Source organism: Lontra canadensis, unplaced genomic scaffold, assembly GCF_010015895.1.
Source record: "Lontra canadensis isolate GAN:19392208 unplaced genomic scaffold, GSC_riverotter_1.0 scaffold25, whole genome shotgun sequence".
NCBI lineage: Eukaryota > Metazoa > Chordata > Mammalia > Carnivora > Mustelidae > Lontra > Lontra canadensis.
In genome coordinates, this window is record NW_022631019.1 from 16,690,835 (window position 1) to 16,714,148 (window position 23,314).

General features: G+C 36.4%; 1 protein-coding gene across 4 annotated transcripts in view; it reads right to left on the bottom strand.

The window, feature by feature from the left end:
* Positions 1 to 18,445: 18,445 nt before the first annotated feature.
* Positions 18,446 to 23,314, bottom strand: part of HNRNPR (heterogeneous nuclear ribonucleoprotein R) — a 33,705-nt gene continuing 28,836 nt past the window's right edge. For all 4 annotated transcript variants that reach the window (XM_032863713.1, XM_032863714.1, XM_032863712.1 and 1 more), the window contains 3 exons: positions 22,046 to 22,195; positions 19,870 to 19,991; positions 18,446 to 19,730 (listed from right to left, as the gene is read on the bottom strand). In XM_032863713.1, coding sequence (XP_032719604.1) covers positions 19,118 to 19,730; positions 19,870 to 19,991; positions 22,046 to 22,195 — 885 coding nt within the window. In that variant the 3' untranslated portion in view covers positions 18,446 to 19,117. The remainder of the gene's footprint in view (positions 19,731 to 19,869; positions 19,992 to 22,045; positions 22,196 to 23,314) is intronic.

The following is a 23,314-nucleotide window of genomic DNA, read 5'->3' on the forward strand; positions in this document are numbered from 1 at the left end:
TTATGAAATAGGTTAATTCCTAAAAAATCCACTGAACATAAAATTTTTACAGACCACGTGGATGTCCTACTGATGACAAACTACTTTCAATCAAAGATGCCTTAATAATCTTTGATTGCTCTCCACTAGTTTTTGTTTTGAAGTAAATTCTTCAGTGGATTAGTGATTCTACCACATACTCGGATATCTTGCTAAATTAGATTACTATAAATGAGATGTAGAATGTGGCTTGTTCTAAATTTTTTCTAGATTGCCATCAGCCTTGTTCCTAAAAGATTTGATTATCAAGACAAAGTAGGAAAAGAGAGAATATAGATTATACAAATGTGGAAACTCATGTTCTGATTTTGCAGAACTTAGTCCTTTTCAGTCATTCATTACAAAGTTCTTCTTCTACAAATAAATGACTTTAAGCCAACTTCAGGTAATTCCAAGTGAAAAACAAAAACAAAAACAAAACAAAAACCACTGCAGGAATCTAGTTTCCAAGGAACACTTGACGGAAAAATTAATATGTTAAAATTTTTGGTGTCACTAACTTTATAATTTTAAAATGTGTGGCGTATCTTGATTTTAAAACAAAGGATGTTTTAAACAACTTTATGAACCCACTCCCAAGTTTTTGGGTCTTCTACAACCTCTAGTCTTAGAGAAGAACTTAAACAAGGATATGTAGGACTTGTCTAGGCATAGCTGGCTCAGAACTGAGACACTGATAGGGGATTTATAACCCAATGAGGGTTCTGGGGATCTAAGAAAGCATTTGGAACAAAGCAGCAGTAAGGCCTGATTCTGATAAATCTAAAATGTGTTTTAATATTTGCTCTTCATTTTGTAAGTAACTGAAGTCCTGCATAAAATTTCACACAAAGGGGAAATACTTCAAAGTGGTAACCATTTCCTAATGTAACATAAAACCACCTTTTTTGATCTTAAGGATTAAGAAAATTGATGTTACATTTATAAAATAAAAGAGAATCAAAATACCCACAATCATTTTGGCAAAATCTATACCATTTAAATTATTTTATAAATAATTTTCACACTGAATATGGCAGGTACGCAACTAAAGGAGATTTCATAACCCTAATTTGTAGAAAATGTTCCGTATGATATTTTTTACCTATGTCCTTCTTCAAGTGTGAGTGCTCCAATACATGCTAGTGAGAAAAAAGATCAAAATTAGCATCAGCACAAGGATTTTCAGTTAATACTGCAAATAGAGTCACCAGGGAAAAGAAGGCCAGAATAAAGGAAATTCAAATATGTGACTAAATGAGAAACCCTTGAGACAAACAAAATCAAACTGTATTACTTACCAAACCTCTACACCATCTCCTGATAAATATCCAGGGAAAAATGTGGGAGATCTAAAATGTATCATACACGGGCAAAGAGAACACTTTAATAGCCCTCCTCCTAAATAACAATTCAAAATGAAAAATTTTTAGACACAAGTCAATGAAGTATAATTATTTTGAAGTCTTTTATAACATCTCTATAAACTTATGAATAAATTCCCAGTTTTCTAATTCTGAGGATGCTAAAATCCTTTGAAAAAGAATAAAAGCAAAACAAAACTAACAAAAATCACTGAAATAAAGGTGGGGGGGGCACCCAGCACAGAACATGGGGAGGAGGGAGATTGAGGTGAAGAAAGAGAAACACCAAACTTAAAACAGAAACAAAACAGGAACGCTCTACAACACTCTGGCATTCTAGTTTTGAACAAACCAGTTACTGGGTGTCTGAATCATGGCTCTACTACAAAATGTTCCTGCATCTCAGTGTCCCCATCTGTGAAGCTGTGAAAATTAAAACAGACCGCCCAAAAACACTTGGCACAAATACTTGACATGCACTTGGCACTTAACAAATGGTAGTGCTATGCACAACACACGTAATTCACCTAAGTAGTTTTTTTAGTTGGCTGTTATTTTTCATTTTGCAAGAGCAAAAGCAGGGATCTCCCTGACTGGCTGCAGTTGAGTCCAGATTTTAAGAATGTATCTGATGATACCTAACTTTCACAACTGCTTTAGGTAAATTCTTTAAGATGTTGTCTGGACACAGAAGTCACGGGTCTACATAGAAGGTAGCTCTCTTCTCCTTGCCTGGAACCAACTACTGCTATTGGTGTCAGAAGGAGATGGTCGGCAGAGTGCCCTTGCACAGTGTGTCTGCGTGCTAAATGAAGGGTGAACTGAAATGTTCAAGATTGCTCTGGGGATAATCAAAGCGACCAGGTTACACTTGCAAGTACAAAATCAACTTCTTTCCTCTGAAGCTTCTGTAAATATACAGAAGTAAACATGAATCAATCACAAAATACGGAAAAGGAAGTAGTCTATGATGCTGAGGGCAGGGCAAGAGAAGCACACAACAGCAAATTTCTCCAAACTTAAACCTTATATTCTAGAATAAACCTTTTGCTCTTTTAAGCTTGTCATTCAAACCCTTCCCACAATAAATCTAATGTAAGAAAAGATTTTGTCTCTCACTCTAAAAAGCTGCATACATATTTGTAGAGAAAGATAAAAAGGAAAGGAAGTCTTAATTCTCCTACTTGCTTTGTCACACACTAGCTGCACAACCCTGGCTAAGCCTGTTTTCCCAGCTGGTAAAACTGGGATATACTAACACTACTACCTAACTCAGGAGTTACTGCGAATACTCAAGAAATGGAAAGCACCGAGGTTCGTGTATCCGGTACACAGGAACTCAATGAATGGAGCTATTCCTTGACTACTGCGAGGAGTGTTGGATTAGGTATCAAGTCAAAGGTCGGAATATCAAGAAGCCTTTCTTCTGCACTTTCCACAGGAAGAGACAGCTGGAGCGCAGATGTCATAAGGAGGCAAGTCTAATGGACTTCATCTAAAGTAGTTTATCACCATGACTAGAGAAAAAACTCTTTAAGACAATCTCACGTGTAGTATGGATGACTACTGCAGTAACATCACAGTACATTTACTTTCAGAAAACACAAAGCATGTGAAAATCTATGTACCCACCCGTGCAATTTTTAGGGCAGGACTGGCCAACTAGGCTGTTTGCTACTGTTTGGTCTACGTTCTCTACCAGAGCAGGCAATCCCTCTGAGACACGAGGTTCACCTCAAAACCTGACAGCAAACTCTCATAACCGAATGATTAATTCCGACCCTTCTGCATTTTCTTACGTATCATTTACCCACGGCACCTAGATAACAAGGTACAATACAATCTTGTCGAACTGCCGTTTAATTAATTCTAAATACTTCTGGGAGTTCTGGCTGGAGTCTACAGTCATTCAGTACACGGCGTTTATGATAACTCTACCATGTATTCCGGTTACTTCACAAATGAACACCGCAATCCAAGTCTCTTAAGAAAATGGAATGATCTCCACAATAATTGCTAGGGAGCAATCGAGTAACCTGGACGAGGGCGGTATAACTTTCCTCAAACTAACAGTAAAGGTTTAAGTAGAATCACAGTCAGATTAGGAAAGGAATAAAAGGTCTGAAAGGGGAGACAAGAAGTATATGAAAGGCCTCAAATGTCAAGAACTTAGATTTGTGACCATGATGTAACAGGAATGCTGGCATTTGTGAGAATTCCGGCAACTGTATAGGACAAAGAGGGCAGTAGAAGAGACTGAGTAGGACAATTAGGAAGAGGTAAAGCAACTTAGGAACAGACTTGTAAATCACAGAGCAATGCCTTTCTCACCTTTAAGGCTTGGCCTTGGGGGTCAAGAAGACTAAATGTGGATTTTTCCCCCTTTAATAGATCACTAGCTCCAAAAGGGGAATAGACTGTCTTACTCCCACTGCTGTATTTTTAGTACCCAGAATATTATCTAAAGGTGGCGTTCCCAAATTACTATCTAGATCTAAATGTAAACACTGCTGTAATGAGTAAAATGTAATTCACTTAGGAGATATTGCTGAATTCCTAGAATGTTTTAATATATGTTTAAATGTTTTACATTTAAATATTTTTTTCATTTATGTTGAAATCTAAACATTTAAATGTTTTAACACGTTTTCCAATGAACTCCAGTATTACAGTGTAACTGTAAAACAGGTCTGATACCTTTTCCTACATTGGTTCCAAGTCATTCTCTTAGAAGATAAAGAACTGCTACCCTAGGATAGTAGATTAATGACTAAAGAAATTAAGGGAAATAATCCATAGAAGAATAAGCATAACTTGATTAACAGAAAATTCAATAGAAGTAACCTGTAAGATCAAGAGGTGCTACCCAAACACACGAACTCTTCTATGGCTGGTCTATAAAGCTTTGTTCCTCATGCCGGATGCTCCGCCTTGTATCCCCAGTTGCCAGTACAGGGCAGGAACATATGTATTCATTAAGCGCCTATTAAATGAACAGAAACTGCTAACTATTTTTCAACATTATCAAGTTTCATGTGATCTGGAGGTACATATATGAGAGTGAAAGATTGGGGTGAGAGACAGAAAATCCAGTAGTCCTAACAGTGCTTGAAGTTCCTAAAGAGAGACAAAAGACACAGGGAGGGGACATTATAGGGGACAAGGAAATCCACAGAAGTGTGGATCAGACCAAGCCAGCAAAGGCCAAAGAAGTTTTGAGGTCTGCCTCAAAAATAACAAGATCAAGGACAGTGATGGCAAGAAAAAAGGTAACTGAAATGACAGGAAGGTCACTGATGCCATTAGCACCCTGGTTTGCCTGAAAAGCAATGAAAATATCTGTGATTACAAATCTTGTAGGCAGAACATAGAGGGATGGAGCCCCAGAGCAACCAAGGGTACTTTAGTTCATCAGATGTCTATCTGGAACAGAAGCTGGTCTTGGTGCTAAGTTTAACTAGAGCCAGTCTGACTTTCATGGCTACCTTCCAGGTCATTAAATAAATCCCAGTTCTGATATTGCTGAATTACTTATCCACCAGCTGTGTGCATGTATGTGTGTATATACATATACACATACATACAAACATACACACAGAGGCTATTACTATTAGAGAACAGATTTTTCCAAAGTTAACAGGCAGTCAGTCAGAATGCCACTCAACTCTGCTTGGGTAAACTCACAGGCTTCTTTCTCCAGGAATCAAAGTGAGAGGAAAACTACCAGGACGTTAAGTTTTGGTTCTGCTCTAGCTTTATTCTCTAACCCTAGTGTAGGCAAATCCTGTGAGTTATGTAGTGAAATGGAAACAATAATACCCCACTTCTAAAATGCACACACACAAATGGAAAGAGAACTGCAAGTAATCAGAAAAAAGTGTTAAAAAAAAAAAAAGGATAATCAGCACTACACAAAGCCATGGTCATGTATGTGCCCAGCATACTTCATGACCTTCAGGTAGCCACTTCAAAGACATAAAAGAAAGCCAGGGAAGGTACAAAACAGGGTAACTAAGAAGTGTTTACAAAAATAAAGTGGCTTTTACCTTCAAAGAGTAAGAACTCCAATCTGGAAAGAAAGACAATAAAATTGAATTCCATGTAAAATCATAATGATTGCAGATAAAATACCAACAAGCCTGGCTCCATTTTATTACAAGCAATTTAAAACAAATCCTGAACACTCTAACTAGGAGAGGTTTTAAGACTCATAAAAGGAAATAGCGAATCAAAGATGTTTGTGGCTTTTTTGTTACAAGTACAAAAAAAAGAGCAGTTTGAAAAATCATACACAGGTTTAAGAAGCATCGTTCGATTACTGGAGGCTGCTCGTTAGCATTTCTTTCCAAAGGGAAGTTGCACAGCTATTCAGGGGCGATCAGTAGTTTTACTATCACAACACAACATAGTTCTTAAGCTCTTACTCCTAGAACTAGTTTTTGTCCCCATCTTTAGTTCTGAGCTGGGAAGACCACCAGTCTAACATAGTAGTTAGCAGGATCCAATGTATTCTATTATTTCAAAGAAGCGCAATGACATTTACCCAATAAGAGCAAGTAAAATCCAGAAGGCAGTACAGGGGGTGATTAAAATGGAAACTGGGCTATCAGCCCCCACCTGGGTCCAATACCAGATTGGCTACTTGTGCTCTGGAGGTCTTAGACCACACTATCTCCAGACCTCCGTTTCCACACTTAAATACTTAAGTTCAAGTAACTTTAAAACAATGACAGCCCATTGGAGATACTCAGTATTAGCCCTTCTGTCAATGTATTTTTGACTGAAACTGTGTCAACATGTTAACTTCAGTTCTCTCTTGCTGACTGAAGTTCCCGCCGGCAGCCACAGGTCTTAGCGAACTTTGGAAAAAGGAGAACGTTCACGAGTGAAAAGTAAGAAGCTGCAAGCTGTGAAGGAGGGTAAGCTGGTGGGTTAAACCATAGTCCTATGACAATGTAGTCCGGAGTCTTTTTGGAAAAGGAGCCATCGTATCTTTTCTTTCTCAAGCACCTCAGCAGTGGCTCCTGTCACGTGTATTAAAATCCTGTAATACCGTGACAAGAAATGTATTATCAGACACTAGACTCATCAGCTTCAAAAAGACAATAGTGAAGTACGAAAACAGCCTGATCACATAAGGAACTTTACGAGTTAAGGAAATGGAGAAGAGTAATTTTTAGTAAATCTATCCCATTTGCAGGAAGGAGCATCTGTATGTCTGTTTATCCTCAGGGAGGGAAGAAATGCTTCAGAGAACTGTTTACTAGTTCGATCACGACCAGAGATTTCGCACTGAAAGGTTGAAAGTTTTCAGTAATAGATAAAAATGTAAGGAAACCTACCTTCACACTTGTTCTTTCAGATTCAGTCTCCTCTTTATATTATTTATATGTTCTTAAAAATTGAACTGTATAGGTTAAAATTCTTAGGATCAACTTACTTTGATCATATCCAGTGGGCACTATATTTTTAGTTAGCTAAACAAACAAAAAAAAATCATGACACAATTTACAAACTTTTCTGCTCACCAGGATAACTGAAATCATACACATTATTCATGTGTTCCAGTTATGAGCTGAAACAGGAGCACACAATTGCTTTTAAGTTTCCAGTGGTGTTTCTGGAAGATTTGGTTTGATGACTGTCGCTACGATTTATAAATCTATTACTGCCTCCCAGAATCTAATCTGAATTCTTTGAAGATAATGGTCACAGATTACCACGGATTACTAATATAGTCCTAACTCTGAACACACAGACCACTCAATGGTTGTGAAATGAATGGATCACGAATCAACCATCAATGTTAGGTATAAACTACACTTTTTAATAAATAGCTGACTTTGAGCCAATTATCTAGATCTGGTCGATGATGTTCTAAGATTGATCCACTTAATATCCCTTCTTAAGCATTAATGCCTTGATGGAGATGTTTACTGCACTTTCTGAAAAGAAAAACAAGTTAATTACCTTCATAATACCTTTCAAAGGTAAAATCCAGAATGGGAATTTTTGGTAGTTCCTACTACTATTGAGAGCTCACACTACAGAGAAATAAACTAGCAGCTACTGTCCATATTTTTGCCATCTTCCTTTTAAGGTGAAAAACATGTTATATTAATAAAATAAGATTAAGAATTTTCAACACCAGAAGACATGAAGATGTCTTAATTTGGGTTTATTATCTCATTGGAATTATTTAAATGTTTTTTTCAAATGTTTATTGATTAAACAAGATGACAAATTATATACTGAGACTTTGAGTGTTCAGCTGGTAGACTACAGTTACTCAACCTTCTTTCTTCAAGGCTACTACATCCATCTACAGACACTTAAATATATCCTGCCCTAGACAAAATCTCTGGGTAAATTTCAAGAGCACTTATCATTGCTTTGACCTATTGTCCAGATCAAGATAAAAGCAACACTAAAATTAATGCATAAATGTTATTTTTAAAAAAGAAATTAACACTGTCTTTTCAGGTAACATTGGCCAGATTATTAATGTAACATTTCACATTATTAATAACCTCCCTCTGGCAGACATTTCATCTACACCAAAACAAAACTAACCTTGTGGAATTTTTGTTAAGAACTAATTTTCTTAGAACCAGGCCAACTGGGGCGCCTGGGTGGCTCAGTGGGTTAAAGCCTCTGACTTCGGCTTAGGTCATGATCCCAGGGTCCTGGGATCGAACCCCATATCGGGCTCTCTGCTCAGCGGTGAGCCTGCTTCCTTCTCTCTCTCTCTGCCTGCCTCTCTGCCTACTTGTGATCTCTGTCAAATAAATAAATAAAATCTTAAAAAAAAAAAAGAAAAGAAAAAAAAAGAACCAGGCCAACTGATCAGTTACAAGCTCAAAGAAATGACTTGAGAACTTAGGCAGAGTAAATGAGCTTTTAGGCTCCTCCCCAATATGGTGTCACATTACTATCATGGTGACCTTAAATTCAGGACTGATGAACAAAGAATCCCTGATTCTATTCTGAAATACCCATTACTTTGAGCAATGGCTCAAATTACACAGAATTCTACAAGCAAGATAATAACAGTTCTTAAGAATTAATAGGCTTTTAACAAAACTACCGATTGCTACTGACCTATATATTTTCTATATGGCTCAGATTTTCATGAAATGGAACAGTAGTAAAGAAAATACCTGGAATAATCTAAAGCCATTATTAATTTACCTAGAGAAGTATTCTAAGGCCTTTTCTCCTGTATCAGGGAGAGCATCTTCGTTAAGAGTGTGTAAGCAGGTCTTACGCACCACCATACTGGCTACTCTTATGCATAATTTTGTGTTCTTGCGCATGTGTGCACACACGCACACACTCAGGTCAGATATAAGTGAAGTTGTTTAACAACCTCTTTCACTAAGTCCTTGAGAATGGAGAAGGGGGGCACCTGGGTGGCTCAGGTGGTTAAGCGACTGCCTTCGGCTCAGGTCATGATCCTGGAGTCCTGCATCAGGGCTCCCTGCTCAGCAGGGAGTCTGCTTCTCCCTCTGACCCTCCCCCTTCTCATGCTCTCTCCCTAATACATACATAAATAAATAAATCTTTAAAAAATTTTTTAAAAAGAAAAGCGGAGAAGGGCTGAAATCAAATATTAGATGATGGGAATGGCTTAATAGTTTAAGCCATTAGTTTAAAAATGCTTAAATGCTACTTCAGATGGGGGGTGCCTGATAGTAGAGCATGTGACTCGATCTCAGGGTCCTGAGTTCAAGCCCCATGTTGGGCGTGGAGCGTATGAAAGAAAGGAGGAAAAGGAAGAGGAAAAAGAAAGGAAAGGGAGAAAGGAGGAAAGAAATAGTACAGACAGAACTCAAGAATAAAAATAAGTTTGGATTTTGTGAGTAAAATATGCTGAAGTGAAATTTAAAAATTTAAGTCATTTGAAAAGTGGCACCCCTTTCTGAATCAAGTATAATCTTGCCTAGGTGAAAACTAGCTTTCTCAGATATTTTGGCCTAGATTTTTAGAGATGAATGATGGATGAGAAAACAAATGACTGAACTATTAACGTAACACATACATAAAAGGACACTTTAGCAATCCACTTTAATCTAGGAGAAATTTTAAATTCAAACTAGGTTGGCTTTATTTTAGGCTTACAGGGCTTTAAGGTAAACAAATTTTCTTGTAAAAGTAAAAATTTTAAAGTAAACATAAAATTTAACATTTAGGGGCACCTGGGTGGCTCAGTGGGTTAAGCCTCTGCCTTCGGCTCGGGTCATGATCCCGGGGTCCTGGGATTGAACCCCCACATCGGGCTCTCTGCTCAGCAGGGAGCCTGCTTCCCTTCCTCTCTCTGCCTGCTTCTCTGCCTGCTTGTGATCTCTGTCAAATAAATAAATAAAAATCTTAAAAAAAAAAATTTAACATTTAATTCTAACCTCACGTTATTAGGCCTATTTCTAACCCGGTAGTTAAGAGTGTACACTTGGGAGTCAGGAAGAAAAGGGTCTGAATCCTGGCTTTGCCACTTCACAGACAGGTGAACCACCAGCTATATGCAACAAATTACATAATCTCGATCTCTGAATTCCTCACATGTAAAGAAAGGACAATACCACCTACCTGAAAGGGTTGTTGATTACATAATAATACATAATGTGAGGCCATTCTTCAGCACAGTGGCTGGTACAAAATACTTACACCACAGTATGACTAACCTAACATTAAAAAAGCTTGGCTAAGGAAAGGAAACAGCAGAGTATTTATTTTCCATACTTCTCTGTTTTTATTTTTCAAAATAAAGTTTTAGAGTTGAAAATCAGATATTTTGCCACATTTATCAGGGACTACCTATCTTCTAGTCCCTCTATATAAAAATGGATACATACACCTGCCATTTCTATTCCTCATGGAGGATTTCCCATCTGTTGCTCTTAATCCGTATGAACTGCTTCTAGAGTCACCTTTAGTGATTTTCTTCCTTAATCTGCTTTGGCCACCACCCACTCAAGGTTTACTTTGATCTAATTAGTGAACGTCAACCATGGTTTTTCTTTCAGAGTTCAACATTTAAAGAAAAAGAAAACCACACAGGTATTCTGTAGTAACCTATCAACTTTCCCCTTTCTGAGGTTTCAGTACTTATTTTATCTTCCATGACTCTTATAACCTGCTTTCTGGTCTAATTCCTAAATAAATATCCCAGAACATTTCCTCAGTGACCTGGTCTTTTTTGCTTTTTCCTTCCTGTTGCTATTTTCCACCAATTTCCTCAAACTTTAATATTAAAGCCTGTTTTTCTAAACTCATTTCATTTTCTTAAAGATGGGCTCCTAACCTTTCCTTTCAATCCTGAACACTCTAATATTTGTGGTGGCCTTTGCCAAAGTTTTTAATCTCCGACTAGATCCAACTAGACCAACCAGATCCTGCAAACCACTGCACACATCTATATCTGATACCTTTTCTACTAAGGTCTACTCTGAATCCCCAGGGAGTGTGAGATAATCTATTGCTCAAAGTGTCCTCAGGGATATCGGTATCACCTAGAAGCATGTTAGAAATGCAAATTCTTGCCCCATCTCAAACCCACTGAATTATAATCTGTATTTTTTTTTTTAAATCCCTCGGGATATCCACCCACACTGAAGTTTGAAAAATACTGTCGAATGATGAATTGTGACCTAAACAGTTTTTAACCAGAAAATTAAAATCATCATAAGTTCTTTCAAAATTATTTTGACAGATGCAACAAATGGTCTCATTTACCTTTTTTCTCACATTTTGGAAAGTCAAACAGAAATGACATTACAACTAACAAACTCAAATTACTCTTCATTACTTTTAAAAAATTGTGATAACAATATTAATTATTGGTTGTATTTAGACAGATCAAATTTCTCCATACCAACTCTACATAAATATGATTAATCTGGTAAGGTTCTGCTTCTTAACAGGAAGCATGAAAAGTTTCAATATGACTAGTCAATGCTAAACACAGGTCATCTAACCACAAATTCTGTTACATCATAACCTGCCAGAAGTATACCCAAGTTGCTCTGACCACATCAATTCAGCAAAAAATATAAACCCCTTTATAATTAACAGGTTCAAATGAAAACAGTTTTAATAATATCTTGATCAATATAAAAACACAAAAATTGCAAAATAGTGATTTCGCTGATAAAAACAGTAATGGCTTTTTAAAACATATGAACTGCTGTTTGATCTACTTAAAAACCTAGACAACTGAAATTTGCAGTTTTAAAGGATTCTTGGCTTTAGTATTGAAAGTATAGGCATGGCTTTGTCTCCGAATTCTATTAAAAAGTGCTTGATACAGTGTATGAGATCTTCAATAATGGAATATTTTCGAAGTTAAGGAAATATTTTCCCTTTTGTCTATCTGAAAACTGAGGCTGAGCTCCTGCCCCCCACTCCCAATATTATCATCCTTGACAATACCAATCCTCACCGTTTACCTTTGTGGAAAATAATTTTAAAGTGATCAAACCTCATGTTATTTTAAAGGCATGACTTGAGTTGTACAATTATATGACTAATTTAACCTCCTACTCTCTTAATAAATGGATAGCTGGGCCTAAAACTCACCCTTTGGGAATTCTAAGTAAATAGGTGAATAAAACACTACTCATTAGTGGTTTTTTGGGGGTATTAGTTTTTGAGGAAATGCTTATATATGATCCACAAATTTCAAGTTTCAGTAAACAGAAATGTGATTTTCATAGCTACAGGCAGAAAATACTCCTTTATGTAAATATAATACACCCCACTGAAAATATCTAATAAAATCTAATTATTTCTAAAATTAAACTAAATATATTCAGGGCTTCGAGTAGCGCCAAAAGATACCAATAGAGCCTAAGCTTAAAATGATCAGCAAAAGCAACCTCTTATTTTTGGAAAAAACACACCATAAATCAGTAAGCTGCCCCACCCCATCCCCAGCTCTGTCAACACCAAGTTTAGATATTTTTTTGGTTAGAACATTCCTTCTTGTCTCTGAATGATCTGTTGATTTTGGACAAAAGAAAAACAAACAACAAAATCTTTCTGGAAAATACTAACCTAGAGGAGTTATTTTGTCTATTCCTTATCTTAAAAACAGCAGGAAAAAAAAAAAAAGCAGTAGGGTAATCACTTTTTCTTCCCTACAAGCTCACCTTCATTTAACAATCTTCATTCAAAAGAGACAAGGCAGAATATATTGATATTCCTTCTGAAGAGTTTCTTACTCAATTTGTTTATAGATCACTATGTCCCTAGCACTTTCCTCCTAGATCTTTTGGCTATTAATGGTACAGTTTGCAGAAAAATGAGCACATTTCTTCAGGTAAATTTCCATTTGGTGTTGCAGAACTTCTACCTCTTTGACTGATAAAGAACTAAGTACACCCTCAAGGGAAAGAACTCACAAGAAAAATTACTGTATGAGGGCTCTCCTCAAGAGTATGGAATCAATATGAAAACAGAAACCCTTAGCAAGTTTGAAGAACTCACTCCCAACATGGTGCGTCTTGTATACTGGAGACATTTCCCAATGATGCGCCTAAACCCTTTAACACAGCCTTCCTCAAATATTCCCTCACCACTTCTTCACTTGCTGGCATGTTGTGTCAAGGAGCCAAGAACACGGGGAATAAAATGCCTTCTGAAAGTACTGTACAGGTGTTTCCCTTTGCCCGACTCTGTATGTTTTCTAGATCATTTCCAAATGGATATGCCACAATTTCATCAGAAAAACTTTACTGGCAAACTTTTATGCCAAAAGCCAACATTCCCATCTTAAACCTGAAGACCCAGCTCTAACCCCCAGTAAAGCTACTTCCTGACATTTTAATAGACCCCCTCAAGTTCAGCTCTTTTGTTTTTACTCCTTCCCACTCCCTCACTGTCTTCTTTCAAGCCAGTACCCAATACCTAGTACTAAATGTGAAGACAGAACTCCATTTGACCACAAAAGTCTCAATTACAGAACTACTGAATCTGTTTTACACAATTGAAACCATCACACCCCACCCAAAATCACCAACACAACATTTTGAACATGTTCGATTTTATTAAAAATATTTAACATTGTACAAATATTCCAATACAGTTATGGTACCTGAACACTGTACCAAAAACATGATTTTTATTAAACTGATTAAGTGGTCTTGCAAATGTTCCTACTGTAATATTCTCATATTACTATATGCATATAGCAATGTCATGTTCACAGGAGCTTTCAGCTCAGTTATAGAAATAACCTTATAACATAGTACTAAACATCTTAGTAGAATTTGTTAAAAGTACAATTCTACCTATGTTACCGAACAGGCTAGAGAAGTTCCTTTTGTCCAGCCATTATAAACGAGAAATCAAGAAAAGCAATGTTCATGGGATCCTACAAAGTTACTACATAAAATGAAAGCCCCTGTTTGTATTTGAGGATTGAAGCTTTTCCCCCACTCCGCAGGGTCTCCCTTCCTGATCCCATGAAATGCGTTTTGTTGTTAGTATATCAAAGCCAGTAACTAGACTTTGTGCTGCAAAGATGAACTCCTGCGTGTTCCTACTGCTTACTATCAAGCTTTCCAAAGAGCACATTATTAGTGCAATCTTTATAATCTTTTCTATCAATGGTACAGCATAAAATGTGTCAGAAGAGAAACAAGCACCTCAACAAAATGATGTAATCACTGCAGTTCTTAAAGTATAATTTCATTATAGCAATTTACAAGTAGTCTACGACAAGCTTACAGACAAGATTTCAGAATACTGACTAGCACGTTTAACACCCAAGATTCATCCTAGACATACGTTCAACCAACAAAGGAGGCTTAAGAATATTAGGGAGGTTCTTCATGTATGAATATTCATTAATTACTTTTAATCAGTGACTACGTCATATTATAATTATTTTTTTATATGTTATGGTCAGAAATGCTTAGTTATTAAATTTAATTTCCTTGCTTTATAATTTACTATCATGGAATCCTCTACTGTGAGAGACTTTAATCTTTAATATCATCTAAAAATGGACAAATTCTACAACTACCTACTAATCGCAACAGCTGTCCTGGATTTCAGACAAAACACAAGTTGTTGACAGATTAATGGTTTTGCTATGTTCAAGGTTCTAATATTTAGCTAAGTAATGTCCTCTTGACTCAAAGTCATTATGTCAAATGTATTTTTAAAACAAGCCCTCTCCTGTTTGTGAAACTGCTAGAACTTTTAAGTTTCATTTTACAATGTTAAAATTTTTTGGAAGATTTAAAAAATAATTTTTCCTAGTGTTTATTTAAATCCTCCATCCTATCAACAACTTCTACTTTTGCTAGTCTCAGCGTGCAATAAACATCTCTTAAGATGCATTATGTACTCATCTTCCCAATAAAAATGCAAACATAATGAAGATATTAGAGGGACTGAAACCACAGTAAAATAAAGCAAATTTATTGTCTAAAAGTCTTGAGAATTTATCTTGTAAAGTGTCTATTTTCATCACCTAAAATATACCCTGAGTATTTTGTTACTTCATACTTGCAGACCTTTCCTGCTAACCTATACTTTGAGAATAAAAAGTATGAAGTAGTTATTATATGTTCCTATTAAGAACTAAATTATTTAATATTAAAGTCTTACTTGTCTACAAGGCCAACATAAATGCCCACTTATAAAATATGGGCATTCTCCCACACTTAATGTCCCACTACTGATTAAAAAAAAAATAGGAAAAAAAAAATTTCTTACCAACAATTCCACTGGTTATCGTCCCCAGCGAACCCCACCTAGCAAGTCGACATCATGACATGTCAGGTCAGGGCAGCCTCAACCTCGCTTCCCTGATAGTCAGGTGATAAAAGGAAGGAGTTAAAACAGGAAAAGTACACTTGCAGATTTCTGGATAACATCTGAAAATGGTTAAAAAACAAAAACAAAACAAAACAAAAAACCCAGAGCTTCTGGTAACCTCTAAATAAAAATTACATAAGTATATATATTTAAAAAGAAAAAAAAACTATTCTAGAAAGATTAACAGTAACTACTTCAAATTAAATATTTATATTCATTACTGACCAAATACATTAAATATGCAGTATTTTTAAGGCTTGGTGTTTGCATTTCAAAATTCAGAACTAATTCACAAGCTACTAGCACAAAAGTAAGCATGCTTGATTAGTGGATTTGTCATTCTGAATTCTCTAGTCAGTCACCCAATCCACAGGCTTACTGAGAACTAAGTTAACAGAAGCTCCCATTCTTAGAGAAACATAAACACACTTATAAATCCAGTACACTCTTTCTATAAGGCTTTTTCTTAGCTGCTCACTTAAGAGATGCCACACAAAAAGGGACAACACTAACATTTCTTTACACACTTCAGTTGGTTTTCTTTAAGAATACTGGATAGCTCAGTAAACAAAATTCTCTTTCAAAAATCAAAACTGCAAATTTTAACAAATGTAGAACTCTTTACAATTGACAAGTAATAGCCTTATAGCAAGTATTTACTGGAAGGGTTTTGGATTTTACAAATAATACACAATTAATAAAACATAGGTATGATTATCCAAATGGGCAGGAGGCAAATGATGTAATGAGTTTCCAGAATATTATGTGGCTTTATGCTAGGAATGGAATTTTACGTCCCTTCTCTTTTGGAATTTAAAATAGAATTTATTTTGATGCATGCTAATCTTTTTAAAAAGAGGGTTCACCTCTTAAGTCAGATTTCAAATGAGAGAAAAATTGTCTATTAACAGAAAGCATTGGGCTTTCTTATGCAGAATAACCCCAGTAACTAAGAAAACAAAAACAATTATGCTGAACTCTTTGCTTAAAAAAACTGACTACAGAACCGTAGCAACTCAATTTCCATATCAATTGATCAAATAAACTTGGATTTATTAGAAATCTGGCAACTTATTAGAACTTTTTTGCTTTAAAAAAATTAAAACACTGTCATTTAAATACATACATTTAAGCAACTGCTATAAATGAGTGATCAAATAAAAATTAGCATTCCATTATGGGGAAGGGGTATGTTTAGGTCAGTCTTAGGAAGGTACCTACAAAGAAGAGGTTGGCCTCAATATGAAGTAAATATATTTCCCAACACACATTACTATAGCAGGCTCGTAAGTAAAGCGAATGAATTAGGTTGGGGAACAAAAAAGATGGCATAAGAGCAGGGAATGAAATTTCCCAGAACTCGTTAAAAAAAATTCATTAAAATAAAGCACCTAATGAAAATCTAAAATAAAGACCTCCTGAATGAACATTTTTCAGGCTTATGTATTAGATTGTTAGGTTTATTTCTGTGAAAAGTTAAGTTCCAAATCTATTTTCTCTGCATGCTGCTACAGCAAGAGTTTACAAGAGTCAACAAGGGAAAAAGCTCTGAAGTGAGACTTAATGTTCAAAAAGTTGTGTTTTTCTGCAAAATAAAATAGCTACAAACACCCTATAAAGCAATTATTAGGGGACATCTCTTAGACATATTTTAATAGGTGAGAGTAAAATATTATTTGCAACTAGAAAGAATTTTGTCATGGAACCCAAGTTTTAGTCTCATGTTTTTGCTAGGGTTTTTATTTTAGGATGGGTAGGGGAAGCATAATCAATCACTTTTCCAGAATCACTTCTTTACCCATTCCTAATTTTCCTCATGATTAACTTTGTATCTGGTAACATCTAATTTTAAAGAAATACAAACAAATCAAATTTTACTTGTAGATGCTTTCTTCTTCCCAAGAAAAATCGGGATTTAAGTCTAATTTAGACTTATAATAACTACAAATTGTATTTTCAAAGTTTAAAAGCAGCATTTAAAGAATGTTTGGTGTCTTTACTTACATACATGGGCATAAGAAAAACTACTGTATCTAAGCTTTACCAAGTAAATACCCATGTTAATTTGGGACAGACTACATAATTCCTTTATGAGTTTCCAAAAACACAAAAGGAATATTAATAAGGTCTTTTAACTTACTGAACTACATAGTAAGTGTACTTTTAAAGAGAAATATAGACTTTCATCAGTAAATACTAATTTTCTTACTTGAAATCAAGAGAGAAGCCATGAAACTCAAAACACGATCTAAGCACGCTCGTAAGGAACTAAGTGGCTTACGGTCCTGAGATCTACTACTGCTGTCCTAAAAGACACCAAACAGGAACAAAACACAAAATAAAGGTGTGTTCATTTTAATTCCTCCCTAAATGGGTTATTTTTACAATTTAAAGCATTTTAGACCCACCTAAGAGTAAAACGGAAGAGAAAATTTTATGGTAATTTGAATGTGATCCAGACATTTCTGCAGTCAAGTTTGGATTCTTTTGTTCCTCTTACTCTCGAGCAAAACTGTCATTATAATAATTCAGAATTTCTAAAGGAAACCGGGAAATAGATGTTATAACTTGGCCAACAAAAATTTAGCCAGGAGGGTAGTAAAAAAATAAAAGAGATATTAACAGAAAGTCAGAAGTATGACTAGTGGATATTTTTACGCCTCTCTTATAAGGCACGAGTGCTTCTCAGAGCAAATTTATGTAGCAATAGGAAATTATATTCCTAAACCGGTAACTGAAGTGGTAGTCACGATTATGTACACTACAATTTAAGTTTAGTCCGCAGTGCAATTGACGCCACAGTACTAGCATTTTTTCCTGTTATACATTCACTTATCCAGCAAATAAGGTCTTCAGACAACAAATTATCCTTTATAGAAAGAATGTGGGCCAAAAATAAATTGCAGTCTGCTTCCCCAAGCCCATTTTACTTAACGCAGATTATCCAATGCCTGCAAGAATGTTCAAAAGCCTCTGAACCCGTTTTTATAAAAATAAAGGATAAAATTTCAAAATTAGAAGAGACTATGAGAGAACACCAATCAATAAAGTGCGATTTGGAATAAATACTAGAATTTAGACTAATCCTCAGTCTGATAGCCACGATACATATTGGAATAGACAAGAAAATTTGCATGAATTTGATCACTCACATAGGCAGTTATAATTTGAAAACAATATTCCTTGCAAAGGATTACGAATAAAATAATGTTTTAGGACACAATTGAATTTGAAATAGGTAATGTTTTGAATAGATTTTTTAGTTTTATTGAAATCTTACATGAACAAGAAATTGGAAATACAATCACATCAAAGAACAAATTGTCACGGCTTTGACGTTTAAGCCAAACAAATTTTGTAGGGCAGATTTCAAAAAGGTGTGAAGTTATAACAATTTAAAAACACAGTTAACCTACTTCTAGGAATGCAAAACATACAATCATAGGTTATTTTCAATACAAGAAAACTTAAATTTGTTTGCTTTAATTTCTTAAAACTACTAAGACAAAGCACTAGCTTGGATTTTTATTTACAGCATACTCCATACTCCTATGTCATCTATCCCAAATCCAAAAAAATGAAACTGTCCAAAACCAAAGGTTCTGCAAAATCATGATTTAACAGTGTGCTCAGCTTGTTTTTGAAGCTAAAATGAAGCCTGAAACGATAAAAGCATTGTAACCCCCAGAATAAGGGAACTCTGCAAGCCCAATAATGTCCAAGAGCATTTATGAAAAGAGGAAAAAAAATAAAAAGACTTGAGTATATATACAATAGTGATTTCTTCACCCAATACAAATGGCAGCAAACTGCTACTTAAAGATGAAACAGTTAAGCCAATTTTTTTTTTGAAGAATGTAGATCTAGAGCCAATCGGATCTTGCCAATATCATTTTCAAGCCCTCACTTGTCTATTTCCACTGTTGCCCATAAGTATCCTGATAAAATTCCTGGTTGTCATTATTGTAACCATAGTTACCAGAATAGTCACCACCTTGCTGAAGCGGCTGCTGAGCGATGGGTTGGGAACCCCAGTTCTGTTGGTTGTTGGTCTGACGGCGCTTGGAATCAGGTTGGTTGTACCCATCTGCCTTTCTCTTGCCTCCTACATTGCCCCCACGATTGCCCCGAGATCCACGGGAACCACGGCCTCTCTGCTGTTGTGCAGGACCCCCTCTGCCACCCCTAGAGCCTCTTGGTGGTCCCAAAGGTGCCCCCCTCTGTGAATAGCCAGCTCTACCTCTTGGAGGTGGTGCTCCCCGCCCCCTTGGTGGTGGTGGAGCACCTCGCCCTCCCCTTCCTCCTCCTCTTCCTCTTACTGCATAGCCATCATCATAGCCGTAGTAGGGATCTTCATAGCCTCCACGATAGTCGTGATAATCATAACCATAGTAATCATCATAGTAATCTTCATAGCCATAGTAATCTGGAGGGTAGCCATATCCACCTCTCCCCCCACCACGACCCCGACCTCTAATTGGAGGTGGCATACGAGGAGGAGGGTGATAGTAATAATCTTCATACCTAGCAATGGAGGGAAGGGAGAAAAGAAAAAAACAAATTAGCTTACTTCAAGTCTATTCCTGAATTTTTTTTATTAAGTTGATCTCTATTACCAATTCATTCTTTGTTTAGAGATATATTTACTAAAATGTAGACTCACGCAGTGCTTCTGGAAGCTTGTCTAGCAGCTTGGCGCTCTTTCCTTTTCTTGTCTGGTGGCTTGGCTAAGACTATTTCAATTTCTTCCCCTTCTATCTCCTTGCCATTCATTTCATCCATGGCCTACACAAAATTACAAAAATAGATTTATTTTACCTGTAAAAATAGAACTTTAAAACATAATTACATAGACATACCCTGCCATTTAATACAATTAATAAACAATTTATTTCACAACTATTTTAACTGGCAAAAGAATCTAGCCACAAAGCAAAAAATACAAAGTATTTATTTCCCTCAATCTTACCTTATGTGTAAATTATATTGAAAACAAAACTGATGTCCTACTCTTACATTTAAAAAGCTGGAAGGTCTTCCAGAGCCTCCTCTCACTGCTCCTTAATTCCAAAGAACTAACCCCTCAAGGTTGAGCCGTAACAAAAAAGCAAATCCACATCTGGGAAATGCCATAATTAACACAAACTTTTCAAGACTCAAATTTTTAAAATAAAAACATGGCATTCAGCATGTAAATCTGAAACTGCTCTTCCATAAAAATCTTAAAAATCTGAAAGACAAATGAGGTTACTGAATGAGGTTATCAGTGAAAATGAACAAGATACTGACCAAAAAATGCCTAGGTTTTCCCCACAACACTTCACCTAGAACAGGTACAGACTAATGAAGCCTTGAGTATTCACCGGGAGAGCAGTAATCGAAAGCATCCTACGCTCTAGTCCTTTATCTCTGTTGTTCCACCTAATAGCCTCTGCCATACATCCAAGTTCAAGTAACTCAGTAACAAAATGTCACACCTCCTTGCCACAGCCTTTCTGCTTCCCTACACAATCTTTTCCGCTCTGGAGAAACAGAAAAAAATACTCTATCCATAAAGAACATTCAGAGATTCACAAGCAACTAGACAAAGATTACATCAGTCCTCCTCTACCTGCTAACTGCTCCCCATGACCACACACTTCACCTAAAGCAACTAAGTCCACAGAAGCTTCCCAGTTGCTGACACATTTTGAAAATTTCACAGACCTCTCTGGCAAACCCCCCTACCAGTTTTTATACTTCTTTTCAATTAGAGACGAGTTATTTAGTAACAACTGAATGAGAAGCAATACTCAGAAGGTATAAATTAGTTATCCGTGTTTCATACCACTGGCAATTTCAGAAACCAAGCATTAAATTCTGCACTAAGCTGTGAATTTTATAAGCAATGCTGTCTCACTAATTAGCTTTCATCAAAAAGCAAGCCAATAAATTCTAACTAATACAAAGATTCTGTAAGGCACACTTTAGAGCAAATATCCTGGGCAGGAAATAGAAACTGCTCAAATTAGAGGGGGCCCCACTCCAACAGACCACGCCGAAGAAGGACCAGGCCTGAGTGAGTCACAGAGGATGCTCGACATACCTTCCCAAATAAAAAACTTCTGTTAGTGTTTTGTCTTCTCTCCCCAATTGGGAAAGGGAGAGGAACAAGAAACTACCAATTCACATGGAAGATACTGCTGATCCACTATTGGCAGAAAACAGCACAGGTATTCAAGTTTTACCCTCTAGCCACCACACAAAATGCTTTCACACTTTTCATTACTATCATCAAATTGACTATTATATTCAAGAAGTATCTCTAACAACTCCAGCAACACAGCTAATACTACTAGAATTCTGCAATGACTGAAGAAAGGCAAATCTATGAAGGACTAACCACTCTCTCTGAACACATCTGGTGAATTCAGTAGGTCAGTCGTGCTGTGTGAGAAGTCACACACACTGACCGCTCTGGTCTTTCACAGGTCCACAAAGTAAGGTAAACAAAGCAGTTATAATACGATTCATTACCCGTTTACCATTTACAGCAGCTAATTCCTACACCTTATAATATTTCCAGGGCATCATGCTATCAAATATTAGACTTACAAAAACAATATAGAGATTAAAAATAACTTGCCTGAAGTCACAAACCCAGTTAGTAATAATCAGGCTTTGAAATATGAAATCTTACCTGTTACACTACTACCACTTCACAGATTATTAAAAGTAAGTTCCAGAGTTCGGCAAAAGCTGAAAACCAATTTTATTTCAGTTTTTAAAGTCATTTTATGTGTTTAGCAAGTCTCAACAACAAAATTCAAATATCAAGAAGCGAAATTTCAAATTTCTACCTTAACAGCTGCTCCTCTGTCTTCAAAATGAACAAATGCATAATCTTTCAACTTCTTCACTCGTTCGAGTTTTCCAAATTCAGAAAATGACTTTTCCAATATTTCTTCTGTCACTGTAGTAGCCAAGTTTCTCACAAATAAAACTTTCACCTAATACAACAAATATAAAACACTGGCATTGGCTACTAATTTTTTGCTTAAGTCTTACATTAAAGTATTTCTTCCTAACTTCACAGCAGGCTTTCCTTCTCAAAAACATTAAATAATAAAGGTGCATCACAGAAGGTATAAAAATTGCCAAAAAAATTATTCTGTCAATCACCAATTTATATAGATTATTGGTTCCTTCTCCTGCCCTGTAACTAGCACTGGGGCACCTGGGTGGCTCAGTCGGCTAAGTGCCTGCCTTTGGCTCAGTTCATGATCCCAGGGTGCTGGGATTGAGCCCCACATCGGGCTCTCTGCTTAGTAGGGAGCCTGCTTCTCCCTCTCCCTTTGCTGCCCCCGCCTTGTGCTCACTCTCTCTGTCAAATAAATAAAATCTTTAAAAACAAATTCTAAAAAAATAAAAATAAAGTACCTAACACTGTGAACAGAACCTTCAAGGAGCCAAGAGATAATTACTAAGTTAATTCACAAATTTAACAGGTCCCTGAGTATCAACTGAAACAACATGTTTTGGGGTTTTGCTCCCTGCAGAACTGAGTAATTAAGCTAATTCTAAAGTTCATACGAAAAAATAAACAAGAATAGTCAGAAAAAAAAATTTGGAGACTAGCCCTACCAGATATAACAAACTATAATGCTTAAATCACTGAAACAGTATAGTGTTCCCCTGGATAAAACTAAAAGTTGGGGGTGCCTGGCTGGCTCAGTCAGAGGGGCATGTGACTCTTGATCTCAGGGTTGTGAGCTCGAGCCCCACGCTGGGTGTAAGGATTACTTAAAAATAAAATCTTAAAAAAAAAAAGTTGGATTCATACCTCAGACTATATACCAGGGTAAACTCCAAATAGATCAAAAAATTTAAAAGGGGTGGAGATGGGGAGAGTCTGAAAAATATTAAAAGAAAATAAAGGTGGGTGGATGGCTCAGATGGTTAACTGTCTGCCTTCCACACAGGCCCTGATCCAAGGGTCCCGGGATTGAGCCCCACTCTTCCTCTCCCTCTGCCTGCCACTCCCCCTGCCTGTGCTTGCCCACGTGCTCTCTCTCCCTCTGTCAAATAAATAAATATTGAAGGAAAGAAAGAAAAATAAAGGTAATTCT